The 16,393-nt window shown below is 38.3% G+C and overlaps 2 protein-coding genes across 8 annotated transcripts in view; both read left to right on the plus strand.

The window, feature by feature from the left end:
• Window positions 1–12,645, plus strand: part of DNAAF5 (dynein axonemal assembly factor 5) — a 28,990-nt gene extending 16,345 nt beyond the window's left edge. Inside the window, exons 9-14 of the mRNA XM_015642393.1 lie at window positions 781–949; window positions 3,663–3,810; window positions 8,163–8,313; window positions 9,594–9,750; window positions 10,924–11,115; window positions 11,591–12,645. Of these exons, the coding sequence (XP_015497879.1) occupies window positions 781–949; window positions 3,663–3,810; window positions 8,163–8,313; window positions 9,594–9,750; window positions 10,924–11,115; window positions 11,591–11,730 (957 nt within the window). The 3' untranslated portion in view covers window positions 11,731–12,645. The remainder of the gene's footprint in view (window positions 1–780; window positions 950–3,662; window positions 3,811–8,162; window positions 8,314–9,593; window positions 9,751–10,923; window positions 11,116–11,590) is intronic.
• A 1,984-nt stretch (window positions 12,646–14,629) lies between these two features.
• The window catches only part of SUN1 (Sad1 and UNC84 domain containing 1), a 33,577-nt gene continuing 31,813 nt past the window's right edge, over window positions 14,630–16,393 (plus strand). For 5 of the 7 annotated variants that reach the window (XM_015642928.2, XM_015642933.2, XM_015642934.2 and 2 more), the window contains exon 1: window positions 14,631–14,760. The gene's annotated coding sequence lies outside the window, so the exon portion shown is untranslated. Of the gene's footprint in view, window positions 14,761–16,393 lie in introns of all 7 variants that reach the window. The other 2 variants (XR_004499419.1, XM_033517851.1) reach the window with 2 other exon arrangements.

Consider the following 16,393-nt stretch of genomic DNA (forward strand, 5'->3'; position numbering starts at 1 on the left):
TAGGAGTCTTCAGGAACTGTAAAAACAAATTTTTGTTTGCTTTGAAACACATCTGCTGTAAGTGATTAGGAAAATCTATAAGCATCCTTGCCAAGTATGCTCATGTCTGGAATTCATTTAGTAGTTCTTTTACATGTTTCATTTGTACATGTTTTATTTGCATGTCTCATGGAATAGTCTTAACTCTAAATATAAAGAAGATACTTCTGACATAACAGTGAGTTTTGGTACTTCTAAGGAACAGAAGCTGAGGATTTTGAGATGAGCCTGCTCAGTTACTACAAAGAGAGAGCATCTTTCATAATTAAAACTTGGGGGAGAAAGGGAAGAGGGGAAATGCCATGTTTTCTCTTACCTGCAACAGCAATAGTTTCTGGAAGCTGCCATGGCTTGGGATTGTGAGAAATTCCCCCATGTTTGTTTTAAAGCATTCTTAAATTAAGGAGAAAAGTCACTACATCTTTAAAACCACTAAGAGCCTTTTTTATGATGTGGTTAGTTTTTTGGATAGGTTTGCACATGGATTAGAGACTCTATCATTTTGCTGTTAGGTTGCCATGTTCCTGATGATTTAATTTTAAAATCAGGACAAATGTTTTACTTCAAATAAAAGTTAATGGATGCAGTATAAACAGACATTAAATATCAGTCTTGATTGTTTAATAGAAACTATGAAAATCTTCCCGTGTTCCTTCTGTTCTTGCAGAATGAGTTTTAAAGGAGTTTGGGTTGTTTTTTTTTTAATGGTTTCAGTTAAGTATCCTGTCTCCATTCTAACAGGTGGAGAAAACAATGTCTTCATTAGCTGAAGTGCAGCAATTGGAAAGTTTCCATTGTCTCTACAAGCAGCACATAATTCAGCTGCTGGAGTGGGTTTCAGTGTCATGTGAAGGGTGGAGCTGCTACTCCCCAGAAGTGCTGCAGTTCGAGGTCATCGCAACCCATTCAGGTACGACTCACTTAGCTCTAAAACAAATCCAGTCAGAATCTCCACAGCCTGCAGACAGCTTGTGTTTTGTAATGAGCAGTGTAATATTCAGAACCTTCACAAGAATGTGATGGAAAGCAAAAGAAATGTTGAAGCAGCTCAGATTCCCAAAGATTCCATGGCTGCAGGGAGAATGGTAAAAGCGCTTAAGGAAAAGTGCACTTTCAGTTGAATGAAATTGGTGAGGATTGAGGGGAGACAAACTGATATAGCTTGTGTCCAAAAATCCGTATTTTTTAAAAAATTCCATCTATTCACTAATTTTTTTTTTAAAAAATTCACAAAAATTTTTGAAAATTCTATCTGTTCACTAGTCTTCCAGAGGACACCAGCTCTCTCTAACAAACACTTCCTCACTGCTGCTGTCCAGCACGTGGCTGTGCAGAGGTGAGTGGGGCACACTGGTGTACATCTCACACACCTTCAGTGCTGCACAGTAAGCACTCCTCTGCCACAGCTCCCCACCTGGCATCTGCAGCAAGGAACATGGTGACAGGCAGTGCTTTTCACCTACACACCCATTTTAAGATTATTAAAGTCCTGTTTATTTGTTTTTTCCTTTCAGCTGGTTGTAAGGGAGATGGAGACAGTCACTTCTTAAAGTATCACTGTGGCTGTTGCACATAGATATAAAGAGGTGTATTTTAAAGGAATGTATCTTCTGCATTTAATATTTGAATCTCAAAAATCCCCTCATCAAACCTATGTGAAGCACCCACTTGTTGGTATGTGCAGCAACCAGCATAAGTACTTTTTTAGTTTTCATCTGTGGACAGAACAAAAAGTTACTTCAGCACAAGATTTGAGAGGCCAACTTTTCTGTATATTTGTGCTCCCATTTCCGTGACTGAGGGACTTCTAGACAGTTGTCTCTGTTTTCCTTAATGCTAAATAAATCATCAAATGTCTGGGCAAACATTTTGGCTTGCACCCAACACTGGTAATATGCTATTGTCTGTGTTTTCTGTCTGACACAGCAGCTCCTAGAGCTATTTTTTTTCTTTCTTTTCATTCCCACACATAATGTTGTTTTTAATCAATTTAATCAGCTTTACTCAATTCATATTTCTCAGTTTTTACTGTTTTTCAGGAGCGTATGCTTAAGCTGCAATTAGTAATGTAGTTTATTTTGTTTATTTTCCATCTGTTGAATTTGCTGTTATCAGTTTGATATAGTACTAGTATCTTGTGAATGTCACAGAACTCACTTGGAGCAATGTATCTTGAATAAATGCTGTGAAAATAAAGACCTATGTGTTGGCACAGACATTTAGCAAACAGTAGTTCAGCAGCCTGTATTGCTTCAGTCTAGACAGTAAAGATTTGGGGTTTTTTTCATTATTATTTTAAACATTAAATTTCCAGATATTATTAAATGCTATTGAGCTTGTTTCGGAATCTTGAATACTTCAATCTGTCCATCCCATGTGTGAGGAATATTTTTGTCATTATAAAGACCAGTGTTGTGTCTCCCCTGGAAGGATTTTCTGAGTTAGTGGAGTTGAATGGAATGCGCATCTTAAGGATGCAAAGCTGATGAAGTTCCTGAAGGAAAGCAGTTTCTTGTGAGAATAGAGCAGAAAGAGCATTCTACTGCAAGAAGCTTGCAGAGTAAAGCGTGTGTACAGTCTTTATGTACTCTTCCTCTTTCAAAGCAGGCAGATGTTAATCATTATCAGGGAGAAAGGCACAGATTCCCTTCAGTTGTGGGAAAATAACTGTTGGGATAACAGTTTAGAGTTTTGTTTGTTTGTTTATTGTCTAAATTTATCATCATAGGATGTGAAAATATTAACAAACTAAAGAGTTCATTTAGAAGATATTTTATTTCAAATAGCTTCTAAAATACATCATATTTTAGATTGTCTTCTAAGATGAAAATAAGCATTGTTTAAACAGGGAGAAGGAATGCTGCTGCAGTAATTGAATTATCCAAGTTTTGAAGCTGATCCTTTCAAACAGGCTCTTTCCTATGCCTCCAGGAGTCATGAACACCTCAAATGCTGCATGTGGAAAAGCTTGAAAGAAGAAAAAAGTGTAGTTAATGCTGCTGTGTCCAGAGGTGTCAGGTGTCCAGTGTAGTTTTTTATTAAGTTTAAGAAAACCAAAGCTTTGTGCATATCCTCAGACTTAGAGTTACAAGGGAACAGCATTAATCCTGCAGCCAGTTCTGCTACTGACAGTCCCAGCAACTCTGGGGTGTCATGGATAGATCCATTCCAGGGTCAGTAAATGATAGAATGACATAGGTTGGAAGGAGCCTTAAAGACCATCAAGTTTCAACTCCCTGCTGTGGACAGGGACACCATCCACTATCCCAGGTTGCTCTGAGCTCCATCCAACCTGGCTTTGGACACTTCCAGGGATGGGGCAGCCACAGCTTCTCTGGGGAAATGTCTACAGCTATGCCAAGCTGACTGAATGAGATGTGGGGAACTGATCTTTAGGCTGCTCTGGCCAAAACTGGCAGTAGCTGAGCCCGTGGGGAGTTAGCCTGGGGGTTGGTGCACCACCTAATAGGGTGTCCCATGGACACCTCAACAACTCCTGTGCAAGAGTGGGAAGCTAAGGACTATTTTAACACCAGTTACATTAGAAATCTTAATGCAGCTATGTATGAAACATCTAAATAGAACTTGTATTCTGAAAAAAGCCTTCTGTGTTTGTTTGCTAGGTCCTGTCATAGGTGAAGCTCTGGATGATTTTATTCTCGTTCTGAAGACGTGTCTCCAGCCAAACAAAGATCCCCAGATGCGGTTAAAGATTTTTACTGTTTTATCCCAGTTGTTGCAGAAAGCAAGTGAAACCATCAATTCTCAGGGGTAAGTGGAGGTCTGATTTCACACAGCTATTTGAAAACTCCAGAGGCATTAAGAAGTAATGACCATGGGAGTTATTTAACCCCTATAACCATCTCCATGTGAGCATGGCTGGAAGAAGAAAGACTTTCTCACCATCTTCTACAGCCTATTCTTCTTGCTGTAATTTTTAATAATGATTAGGAGGGTAGAGTGCAATAATTAAAAATGTACATATAAATAAATGGAAGTCTTGACTTCCTTCACTGTAGTCTTCCTACCTGTGCCATTATTGGGAATTAAAAGGAATGTCATGCAGATCTGGATAGTTAAAAAAGAAGAGCTGTGGTTGACAAGACAACTTGTTTGAAAGCTAAAAGGGAGATTCTTAGGAAAAGAATTGGGAGAGAAGTTGTTTGGGTTTTTTTTTCATTTTCTCACAGCCAACTCCTAAATCCCTAAACTTTGCCTGTAGTCATTGTAAGGAAATAGTTACACACCCCAATAACTTGGCATTTAAAAATTCCCAAGATATTTAATGATGTTTGAAAAGCTTTAAACTAAATGTTTGATAAGACATTATTGTGACTGAAGATGTAAGTCTCCTGTTGCTTGGCAATATTTATGCATTACAAGTACAATCTAAGTATAACTGAGATGCTTATAAAACTCCTCATCTATAACAATGCCAAAGGGGGCCTCTTTTACCATTATTAATTTAGCCTGACTAATAGTAGAAACACTTATGAAAAGTACAAACACTGAATGCATAAACCACATCTGCCCTACTTTTTACCTGCTGCATTTAGGATATAAATGTATTGATTATTTTTTTAAAATTTTTAACTCTTAAAAAGCCTGAAACCAACCAAACAACCAATAAACCAAAAGGGAAAAAATCACAGGAAACATTCTTCTTAAAAGTACTTAGATTGCAATGGTCACTTATTTATAGGTAAAAGTTTTTTCACAGTTCTGATGAGCAAATTGGCACTCACTGGGCAGTTGATATGTTGAATATTCATTCTGGATCCATGATGCCAAGTTAATATGAATGTAGATTTATTTTTGCCATTTTTAGATATATTTTATATATTTATGGCCTGCATCCTATAATGAGGGGAGGAGGAGGAACTCTGGAATTCCTATTCAGTGAGGAATTCCAGGTAAGCTGTAGAACCAGTGGTGATGCAGCCCCTAATAGATTTTGAGCTAATGTGCTTAGGACTAAATATAATGAAACTCTTCTTTCTTGACTTTTGTGCAAAGTGTGCTGTTGTCTGCTTCCATATTCTCAGGAGATGATGTTAAATTCCTGATCCATATAAGAAATATCTTTGTAGTCAGTGGTAATAGTCAGTTACTTGTTTAAATAATCATGTAACTGAGTAATAGTTACAACATTAATCTAAATATTCAACAATCTAGAAAAAAAAGAAAAGCACTTTGAAAGTGCTTTTGAAGTGTTACAGGATCTGACTATTTATTTTAAACCAATTTGTATCATCTAACTGAAAATGCAAAGCCCTTGGAGCCAAGAAACCCAATCCAATGAGCTGCCAGCTTCATTAATATTCTCAGGAAAGGGAAGAATGTTTCAAAGTAATTCAGTGAATATGGGCACACACCACCCCAGCTCTGCACACAGCAGTGATGGAAGTTGTTCTGCTCAGGGCAGTGTGAGTGAATGGCTCTTGTCAGGATGGGATAGATCCAGGAGGGTCACAGACCTGTTTGTATGAAGGATGGTCCAGTCCAGCTTGTAATGAGGCTCTGTCCTCTGACAACAAAAGCAAAGCCATGAATTTTACCAGTAGGTTTGTCTTCAAGACTAAAAAGCAGTGGAAGCAGCTAAATGCCTCTTTGAAGTCTTGAACCTGCTTACCATGGACACAGCAAATGTTTTCATGTAGGAGGTACATGTAGAGTTTCTGTGTTTGAAGCATTGTTTGCAAAACATTTCTGAAGATTTTGATTTATAAAAGCCAATCTAATTTTGTTTCATATTACCTGGGTTTAGGATGTTAAATTAGAAAAAAAACAAAAAACCCAAGAAAAACATACACAGAAAACCCCAAGACACAACAATCCATAGACATATAAGGCAAAGTCTGGCAATGTCATAAAAGCAGAAAAGAAACCAATGCAAAATAAAAATGTATAAAAAACAATTAACATGGAATGAAAGTTTAATGATGCAAGTTCATGAAACCAATTTTAATGCAAACCCAAGCTCTCTGCTTTGCACATCAGCATAAGAGCAGGGTATTAATGTCTCTGCAGATTGCATTTTAGTTATCTCATATCCAGTTGAGAATGAAATATCAACTCTCTTAATACAAACATCCCAGACAGGGTATGTCTTTTCCTGGAAATAACTGGCTTTTAGAATTAAGTTACACAGATTTACAACAATGAGATCTGAAAATAGAAAGAGGGAGAATTTAATTGCATCAGCAACAGCAAAAATAAAATGGTAATGGTAATGAGAGATAGTGTTGGGAAGCAGTAGTAAGTTCCAGTTGCACTCTCCCATTCACTGCTGTCAGTAATTTGTTTAACTCCTTGAAATGGTTCTCAGAGTTTAGATATGAAGGCTTTAGATTATTATGCTAAACACAGTTGTGTGGTCACCTAATTGTGTTTGAGTCTGACATGATGGAGTCAGATAATTGCCAGATATTGCTTTGCTGATTCTGTTTCAAGGCACTAGAACAAGCATTCTCACAAACAGCACAGCACCATGGTTAACATAATGCTGATGGAATTTACCTTTGTGTTTTGACAGATCGTTTTCTCACTGCAGTTTAACAGAAGGTTTTATTAAAAACAGAAGCAGCTACTGATCAGATAGCACAGACAGCACAGAGCTGCTTTTTGGAGCTGAAAGGAGATTTGGAATGATGCCGATCATTAGTTTTACTTTTTTCTGACAACTTTTTTAACAGGAAACTATTAATGCTCAAAAATGTGTTTAAAATACCACATCTAAAGGTTTTTACAGATTTCAGTGTGTCTAATGGGATGTCAGATTTCTTGTTATTACTTAAGTGCCATCTGCTGACAAGAAGCAGCAGTGGATGGATCTCTTCTTCAGAGACTTCTTCAGAGTCCAAAGGCTCCCTTGCCAAGGGGAAGCAGCAGCCAGGTGTATCTGTTTCCACCATGTTGCAGGTGTGTGTCAGCACATAACTGAGGCCTGGCAGTGCAGTTGCTTGTGCTTCAGTCAGGTAATACCTGGAGAACAGGGACTGCCTGCAGCCTGGATTCTTTTTAAAATGCTCACTGGTAATTGTTGGTTGTTAACACAGACCTGTTATGTTCCTCCTGTGTCTTGGCACATCACTAAAGGGGTCACTCATTCACCCTGGCAGTGCAGGACTCTTAGAAAAGTCAGCAAGAGCTTGTTCCCTTTGTACCAAGCAGCAGGGTGGGGCTGTGCTGTTTGGCACTCAGGGGGCTGCAGTTTGAATAGAGCTCTGAACACAGTGGGACAGTCAGGCTAGGTTCAGTCTGCTTGCACATTGCCAGCTGCTCTGTAAGGCAGGGGCACAGTGCATAACCTGAGCCTCAGTTACCAGCCACTCATGTCTCTTTGGTGCAGCAAAGCATTAATTAACTTGTAAGATCTATATTTTTTAGCTCTTAATTTGAGATTGTTGGAGCTGTAACTAAGTGAGCATGATGAAATCCTGCCTGTTGTAATTGCTGACTCTCACAGCAACTTTTAGCATCATAACAACCCATTCAATGGAAGAGGAGGAAAAAGTATCAGCAAAAACATCACAGATTTATGTGTTTGTAATAAGAACACCCTAGTATTGGGACTGGCACCATCAGAAAATCCTGAAGTCCTCTCATCTTTGGGGGAGACAAGTTTCTGAGCCAAGAGAGAGCTGAAATATTCTGTGTAGGCTCCCTGCTGTATCAGGAGTTCAGGTGTCATCAATAGCATTCATACTTTTCACATTATAACTACTTTTGCTGGCTGGTCTCATAGGGCCTCACAGACACTAGTGAATCCTCACACCATTGCACAGGGTGTTACCTCCACTGCACAGACAGAGAAGGTGAGACACAGAGAAGGTAAGGAATTTACTGAGATAACACTGAGTCATGGTCATTGCCTGAAGTGGGAGAAAGTCTAGCCTCTCCTTTCTATCAATGTTAGGTATTTGTTTAAGTATTATCTAGAAAAATTAAGTTGTGAAAACCTTATCACATTGCCTTATACAATGTTATTTATTTTTTTACAAAGTCTTTTTTTTCCCTTTTCTGCCTATGTTTCTCTGACAGAAAATTCTCTTTTACATCCTGTCAGTCTCTTTATCACTTTCTCATGAACCTTTATTTTGCTTTCTTATTTTTGGCTTCAGGCTGTTCCCTAGCTACCTTGAGACTGTGATAAAAGACATCCTGGCTCCTAATCTGCAGTGGCATGCTGGAAGAACAGCAGCTGCCATCCGTGCTACAGCTGTATTGTGCCTTTGGGCTCTCATCCACTGTGAAATGCTTTCACCAAAAGAGGTAAATTGCCTCTTTCTCATCCTTTGAAATCTTAGGCAGGAAAACAAAATAAATGCAAGGGGAAAAAAATAAAATAATAAATCCTTTGGGTAAGTAGCATTTCCAGAAGAACATACAGTTTTCATAATAAAATTCATTAATTGTAATTGAATGTTCATGACTGAAACAATCACTAGTGGAGGGGTGATGGCATCCTGATAAGAGACCTGAGGCCAGCAAAATGCTGAGGTGTAAAACTGACTAGCATCAAATTTTGTAGCTGTTGTTGTCTAACAGATCATCAGTTCTGTGTTCACTGACCACTATGAACACAACAATTTGGGTCTTGACATTACTGGTCCCTCAGGCAGAGCCTGTGCAGCAGCACTGGAGCCAGCCAGGACGTGCTGTGCTGTCATGTGGCAAAGACAAGTTGTCTGGTTGCCTTGGAGCCCACAGATCCATTTAGGGGGAAAAAAATAACTCATAGAGATTGTACAAAAGGACAAGAGGACTTGAAAAGGGACATGAAGAATATCTATAGAGGCTGGAGTGCTAGCAAGGAGAACACTTGAAGAGATGTTGCTCACCCCTGATTAAGGATTAATTGAATCCGAGGGGGTTTTGAAACTTCTTTGCTAACAAAAGTAGCATTTGGAACTTGTGTACTGGAAATATGTTAGCTACAAGCTCATTTTTTTAAAATAAATTTAATTAAAATGTTATTAAATGTTCACAGTCTTTAGTGTCTTTATAACAGACCTTAATTGAACAAAGTGCTTAAACACACATATCTGGTTGAGTTCACATATACAGAAATGTTGATATCAGAAACTGCTATTCTAGCTGAACATTTCTGAATCGGTGCCTTAATGCCTATTTGGCGTTAATGGATGATGTGAAATACACGGAATAAAGTCAAATCCCAAACCTCCCAGCACATCCCAGCCCGGTGCTTCCTGTTGGAGTCAGGCGCCATCTGCTGCTCCCTGTGCAGAACCCTCAGCTCCGCCTTGCTCCAAGGCTCGGCGATTTCGGGTTTGTTTTAAAAACCAGTCAGTTCTAAAGCTTTCACAAGATTAAACATACATGAGTTACATACAACTCGTCTGCTTGTATACTGAATGTTCAGGAGCTGGGTGATTGTTAGATTTTCATTTTCCAAGCTAATGTAGTGGCAAAATTAGAGCTCTGTAACTTCAGGGATTTCAGGGATACAGCAAACAAGTGTCTGGCACAGCTAATGGCAAGTGCTGTAACACTAAGCATATTTTTTTCTATGTTTTTCCTATTAACTGTAGATCTTAAAAGTGAAAGATGAGCTGATGCCCCAGATTATTGCTTCCATGGATGAAGACTCAAAAATTACTCGACTGATGGCTTGTCGTATTGTTGATGTTTTTCTCAAAGTCTGTGGGAGACAGTTTGATGCAGATAAATTTAAGAACACTTACACAGGTATGTGTAAAGGTTTAGTAGACTTGGGGTGAGGGCGTTGTGGGTTTGTTTGTGTCTTTAATCAGGACCTTAATCATGATCACAATGTTGAAGAATTACATTTGCTTTTTTACCCAAAGTGCCATAGTTTGCTCAACTTTTAGGAGTTTGGCAGAACCGAGCAGTATTCCCAACGTCATTATCCATCAGACCACTAGGTGGAACTTCACTCAATACTTTGGTTTGTGCAGCGTTTGCCAGCAGCTCATCTGCATTGCTTCAGAGTTTGGACTATGTGAAATAATGTGCTAAGTATAGTGAGAGCAGAAAGTACTGCAGTGTATAAATGGAACTCACATTGTTCTCCGTGCTGTGTTTGAGAGCCAAGAGCAAACCATTTCAGTGTACCATAAATAGACCTGAATAGGTAGTGGGTTGGGTTTTTATCTAAAAAAAAAAAACCAAAGAAGAAAACTCTAATCTAGAGTTTTGTATTGCCAATTAGAGCAGGGAGCTGTAGTGCCTCTTAGGATGAAATGCCAAACTATGAATCAGAAGTACAGAATATGCTCTGTGCCAGCAATATTATGTTCTTATATATACAAATAAATATGGCTTTCCCTAACTTGGCATCTTAACAACTGATACTTTTTCTTACATGGCACACTGGAAATCTAACTACAAACATTTTTATTTTGGAGAAATACGTGATCAGATAATCCTCCAAGTATATATATATATGTCTTTGCATCTTGCATTTTCATGTAGTCTGCAGTGCAGTAATTCACTGAAATAGTAATATTTAATAATTTAAATAATTAATATTATTTAATAATTTAATATTTAATAGAAATTCTGTGCTTTATGAAGCATAGAAATACTTAAACTCTGTAGTTCTGTAATGCATAAATAGATATCCGTAGTTCCTTGTTAGAAGGAGTGCTAGATAATGTTCAATTAATCTAAATACTTCTGTATATGTCCTCTATTAATGTTTGTACAACATAATGTAATAACAATGAATGAGGAGCTTTTAGGAACAGTGTGCTACATGTATTTATTATTCTCAAAAGACAAAAATATGTCAGAAATGCAACAATAATTTGGATGTTAACAGAATACATTTGGTTTTTTTTCAAATGCAAAAGCCAGCTCCTCTGTTCACAGAGCATTTTAGTTATTGCTCCTTTTCAGAGGTTTTAAAGCGTCTGGACGATGCCTCGTGCGATGTCCGAATGGCAGCTGCTCACACCTTGGCTAATTGGTTTAAGTGCTTAAAGGACAGTGATGTGAAATCCTCAATGGAAGGTCATGTTGAGTTTCTGTACCAAGAACTGTTGGTACATCTCGATGACCCAGATGAAAATCTCCAAAAAGCAGTCTTAGGTAAGAATTTCAGTCATGTATATTTTTAACAATGTTTTTTAAATCATCATCTTGAGTGTTCATGAAAACAGTACATACAGGTAGAGGATAATCCTGCCAGGTTGGAGCTTTCCTTTGGGTTTCAGTGGATGGGCTCTGATGTTTTACCTGTGTGCAGAATGAATACTTTGCCCAGTAGCTGAACTACCAGAGATTTTATAGATGGTAAACAGGATATGGAGCACAGCATCCAACCACTGCAGGGTGTGACCATATCCCAGCCTGCTGGAGGGACTCTCTGGAATTTATTAATGTAGCAGCCAGAACATAAAGACCAAAATAAAGATCTCAGCTAATGTGGGAGGGAGGAATTGTGTTGTCATCACTGCATCACTTGTAGAACAATTTCCACGTTTGCTTTTAGCTATATTGAGGGAAGTTGGGTAGAGAAACACAAAGCAGCTACTGATTTATAAAACATATTTTTGTCTTACAGAAGTTTTAAAGGAAGGAAGCATTTTATATCCAGATCTGCTGGTGAGAGAAATTGAAGGGGTTGTACATAAGCATCAAACACCAGTCTATTGTAATCAGCTACTACATCACATTCAGTCAGCCAAGGAATCAGCTTTCTGAATCACTGCTGAGATTCTGTTTAGGGAACTGATGTGAAATCTGTATGACCTGGATTATCTTTGTACTTTTGTTTGCTTAAGAAAGGCTGAGCTGGAAATAGATTGATTTTTCTTTGTAAATTCACTGTTGGCTCATTTTAAAGTGAAACTGGCAAAATTCTAAGTTCTTTGCAGTTTGAATATTTGTTGTATTTCCTAGCAATAAAACAGTGTTTTAATTCACTTTGCATTGGTTTTTCGGATACAAGTTTTAAAGAAGGAATGTTTTTTCAGGAATTTAATTTTTGGATTATTTAACAATTGAATATTTTAATGACAGCATTACTAATGTAATACAGCAAGGATTCAGTCTTTCAGAAAGCATTTCAAACTGGATAATATCACACTTCAGAGAGTCAGGTATGTGATGACCAGTTTTATTAGGAAAAAAAAAGCAGCCAAACTTCTCTTTCATAATGCAGCAAAGTGTATAATGTTTTGAATATTCATATTTATGCTGATAAAATAGGGGCATAGTAGAATATGATGTAGAATAGATGTAGAATATGATGTAAAATATGATTTTAGAATGGCACTAAAAGAATAGGTTTTTGTTTTTATTGTATTACATTTCATGACTGAGAGTAAAACTGAATTTTTTAAATTAAGGTTTATACATGGGGAAAAGAGTTCTGTTTTGTCATTTAGATTACAGTATTTATATTTTTGTACTAAATATATGTCATTTACAGTTTTTATGTTTATACCGTTGTGCCTTGGAAAGCAGGCAACATTTGTTTGCATATTGCTTTGGAATTAAATTTGGTAACTAGGTTAAAGCTTGGTTTGTTTGGGGTTTTCTTCAATACCTTTGTAGTGTATAAGTTTTGGTGTCATCTTCTATTTTCAGCTGTGTAATAAAATAAGGGAGCTCCTAGATGATTGTCTACTCCATTGTGGGGTAGGGTGCTGGGGATTTTTTTGCACACACAAATCATGGAAAATCAGGATTCTGATGTGGATTTTTAAAATTATCTGTATTACAGACAGAAAGTGCTCTTTGGCTTCTAATTCCCAAGTGCCTTGGCTTTGTGTCAAGTCTAAAAACAGACTCAGTGGGGGTTGTTCATACTCCTTATGCTGTAGGAAGTGCTCATGTTTGTTTGTCCATCTGACCTAACTTTACCTTTTCAGGCCTGTGACATAATTGTTAACCAACCCATTATCTGTTTACAGCCCTGTCTACTTGCCTTCCCAAAGAAACATTTGAGACAGATTACACACATAAGACAAGTTTTATTCCTGGCTTAAAGGCAAAGTCAAACTTCTGGCTACTTCTCTATAAAACGCTGGGTTGCTTTGAAAATTCTCCAAAAAGGGACAATAATACTAATGATACAGAATAGTTGAGGAGTTTCTTATGGATCCAAAAGCTATTGTGCATTCCTGTAGAATAGGATACTCATTTTAGGTCCTTTGTATATCTTTGAAGTTCAGCCTTCTTTTAATGAAAAGCCAAAGTACAGCTGTTCCTGTACTGAGCAGAATTTTAATTGACTAAAAACTATTAACTATTTAACTCACTGTAAGTGGAGGGGCAGCTAAAACTCTTATAAGGCACAATGTGAATGAAGTAAAAAATCCCTAAAAAGCATTAAATAGAGTGAAGAGGTTGTGGAGTCTCCAGCCTTGGATATATTAAAAATCTGACTTAATACAGCCCTGAGAAACCTGTTCTGCCTGTGTCTGTTGGGCAGGAGTGGGACTACATACAGCATCTCCAGGGCCCTCTTCCAGCCTGACTGTTCTGTGGTTCCATTAAATTGTTTCCTTAGTCTAATCAATTATTAAAAAGCCAATTAAATTAGACTGGAAATAGACTCTGTAACTATCATAGCAGAGACCTTGTTCTCAAAATAGTCTTTCAAAGCACCGCAAAGCAGCAGGTTCCTGCAATACAACCTAAAGTTTCACTTCAGCAGCAAGAACCCAGTTCTTATGTTAAAGTTCCCTTGAAAGTCCCCTAAATAAATCCTACTTAATGACACTACTACAGGCATGATATTTTTAGCTTCTTATGTTGACAAAATTTAGATTCTTTACCACTGATTAACAGCCTCATGATAGCTGCAGTACAAATGTTGGTCAAGTGCTTTTAATTACTCTTGTGATCTAAAACAGAGATGTTTGCAAACCCAACTTCAAATGAGGGATGAGAGAAGAGAACATTCTTGGTTGATGTGGAATCTAGTCAAAGTTTTTCAAGATGTTCTAAAGCTGGCACACAAATAGTAAGAGCTGAAGTATTCATCAAGCTTGATATCTTCAGTAGGCTGGGAACTTCTTTTTCTTCCATATGTTGAACATTTTGTTATCTTTCAGAGCAGTCCGTTGTGGGATGCCTCACAAAGAAAAATCTCCACATCATCCAACAAAACAGCTTTTTCTTCAGAGTCAGGAGAGCTTGTTAAAATGAATATTCTAATAGTCCTTGTGGAAAAATGCCAAACACCCGCTTGATCTTGTTTCTGTGTGTGACAAACTGGGGATCTGCCACTACATCCTTTTATTAGGTTGTAGGACATGACAATGTGCTAACCTTGCTTGTAGTTTACCATATTTCAACTTATATAACCCAAATTTCTTAAATCCCTTTACAAAAATGTACTGAGTTGCCTGTGGATGGTTTATGAGTCTGGATTTTGAAGTCATTTTCAGCTTCAACCTTTTATTGGATCAGTAGGAACTCAGCTAAAATGTTTTGGGGTTTTTTTCCTGTTTGGCCAGATCAGCTTTTATATTTTCTAGATTTAGTGCACATTATGGAATGTCACTAGCACCATATGCATTACGTTACTTTTAAGCAAGGGCAATTTTGGGGAGCAGAGCTGTTATCTCAAACTTCCAGGCTTTCAGGCACTTTAGATAAGCAGCCTTTAGCCCTGCCCTTCCTGTGACAAGCAGTTGTGCCTCTGTCTTCGTCCTTGTAAGCCAGAAGACCTGTTGTGGAGCATCCTGGGACTTGGATTCTCAGCAAAACAAATGTTTTTAGGTAAGTGCATACATTTGTCTAACTGAATATAGACTCTTTTATATATTTGTTAACTACCTTAAGTAGATTCAATTAATTAGATGATGAGAGGACACTGACAAATAAGATAACTAAAGTTTGAGACAGGGTCTACATCAGAGAGCATTTTAGGAGAGGCTAGTGGTTAAGTGTGTTCCAGATCCATCCACTGCTCATCTGTGTAAGTCCATACAGGCAATGTGCAGATTTCCTCAGGAATGCTCTGGCAGATTGCAGACACTCTGCAGGTGTCCAGCCCTGCAGGGTCATGTGAGCCCACGGGGAAGGTGCACTAATGCACCTCTCTGCTTGTGTCAGCAGTCTGCTCCCAGAGACTGTCCCCCAGCTGTAACGGCAAAGTTATTACAGGCTGTAATAACATATCACAGCTCTAATCTAATCTCTACACAGAGAAATTTAGCTATTAAGGTATAATAAGTAAAAAACAGGAGTAATCAGAAGGAATTAGTATAGTCCATAGTACTATTTTACTACATAGTACTATGATAAAACTATCCAGTTGTAGTACAGTATAACCATAATAGGTATTTATGTCATTATAAATTATTTTATTTATTTATTTATTTATTTCTGTTAAATAAATTGTACTATAATAGTTCTGTATAGAGAGGTTAGAGTTCTGATGGGCTATTGCACAGGCTTTATCTCGCTGGGGGAATCCCCTTGTCTGAACCACAGAAACATACCAGAGTACTGCCCCAAAAATAAAGTAACATCTTGGCTTTAGAAAGCCAGCTGCTGGCTTGAGAGCAGCCAAGTTTCTGTTCCATTTACGGAATATGTGTTGGGATCCCTACAAGGGAAGGTGAGCAATTGTTTCCTGGGAGAGTGGATCAGAGCTGGTCCTTCTGGATACATCATGGACAACTCTGTGTCTCAGCTCTCCTTGTGAAGCTCTAACCATGTTTAAAAAAGAGAGAAAGAAAAATAAAAAATCTTCATTATTAGGCATCTGAAGGATCAGCAAAAATTACAGTTAACAAGCTTGTGTCCATTTACTGGGATCAATCCCCCAGAGAAGCAGGAGCTGAGCTGAAGCAGCAGATGAGAGCTGTGAGGAGAACGGCTGCTCTGCCGGCCTGCCTTGGGTGTAATCGGCTTTTCTTGTTAATGTCTGAAATCCCCTGTAAGTCAGGACCACGGAGATCTAGTGGCAAAACTGATCTGAAGTGCTCTGGATCCCTCTTTCCCTCATAACCCAATTGCTCTGGATGCAGCACCCATTGCCTTTGGCTGAGGAGTGGGGAAAGGTCCCTGTTGAGCTTAGCCATAAAGGGATGCAGATGGTGAGAAACCTTTTCTTTAATGAGCAAGAAATCAGATTTACAGATATATGAGGTGATTTTCATACTGCTACATATATATGATGATCTGCCCATCCATGGGCACAAAGGTCACCACCACTCCCGTCCTGTGCAGCAGCATGCCATGCCCAGTACTACCAGTCAGAAACACCTCGCTGCACTGGTTCCTGCCACATTCAGCCCGAACCTTCAAGCGCTGTGGGAATTTGCCCCTTCTGGTAGCAAGGACCAGAATGTGGAGCAGAACAGGTTTGCTAGGCATGACTGCAGGAGAGCACTGGAAATGGGAA

The sequence above is a fragment of the Parus major genome, chromosome 14 (genome assembly GCF_001522545.3).
Source record: "Parus major isolate Abel chromosome 14, Parus_major1.1, whole genome shotgun sequence".
In the NCBI taxonomy this organism is placed as follows: Eukaryota; Metazoa; Chordata; class Aves; order Passeriformes; family Paridae; genus Parus; species Parus major.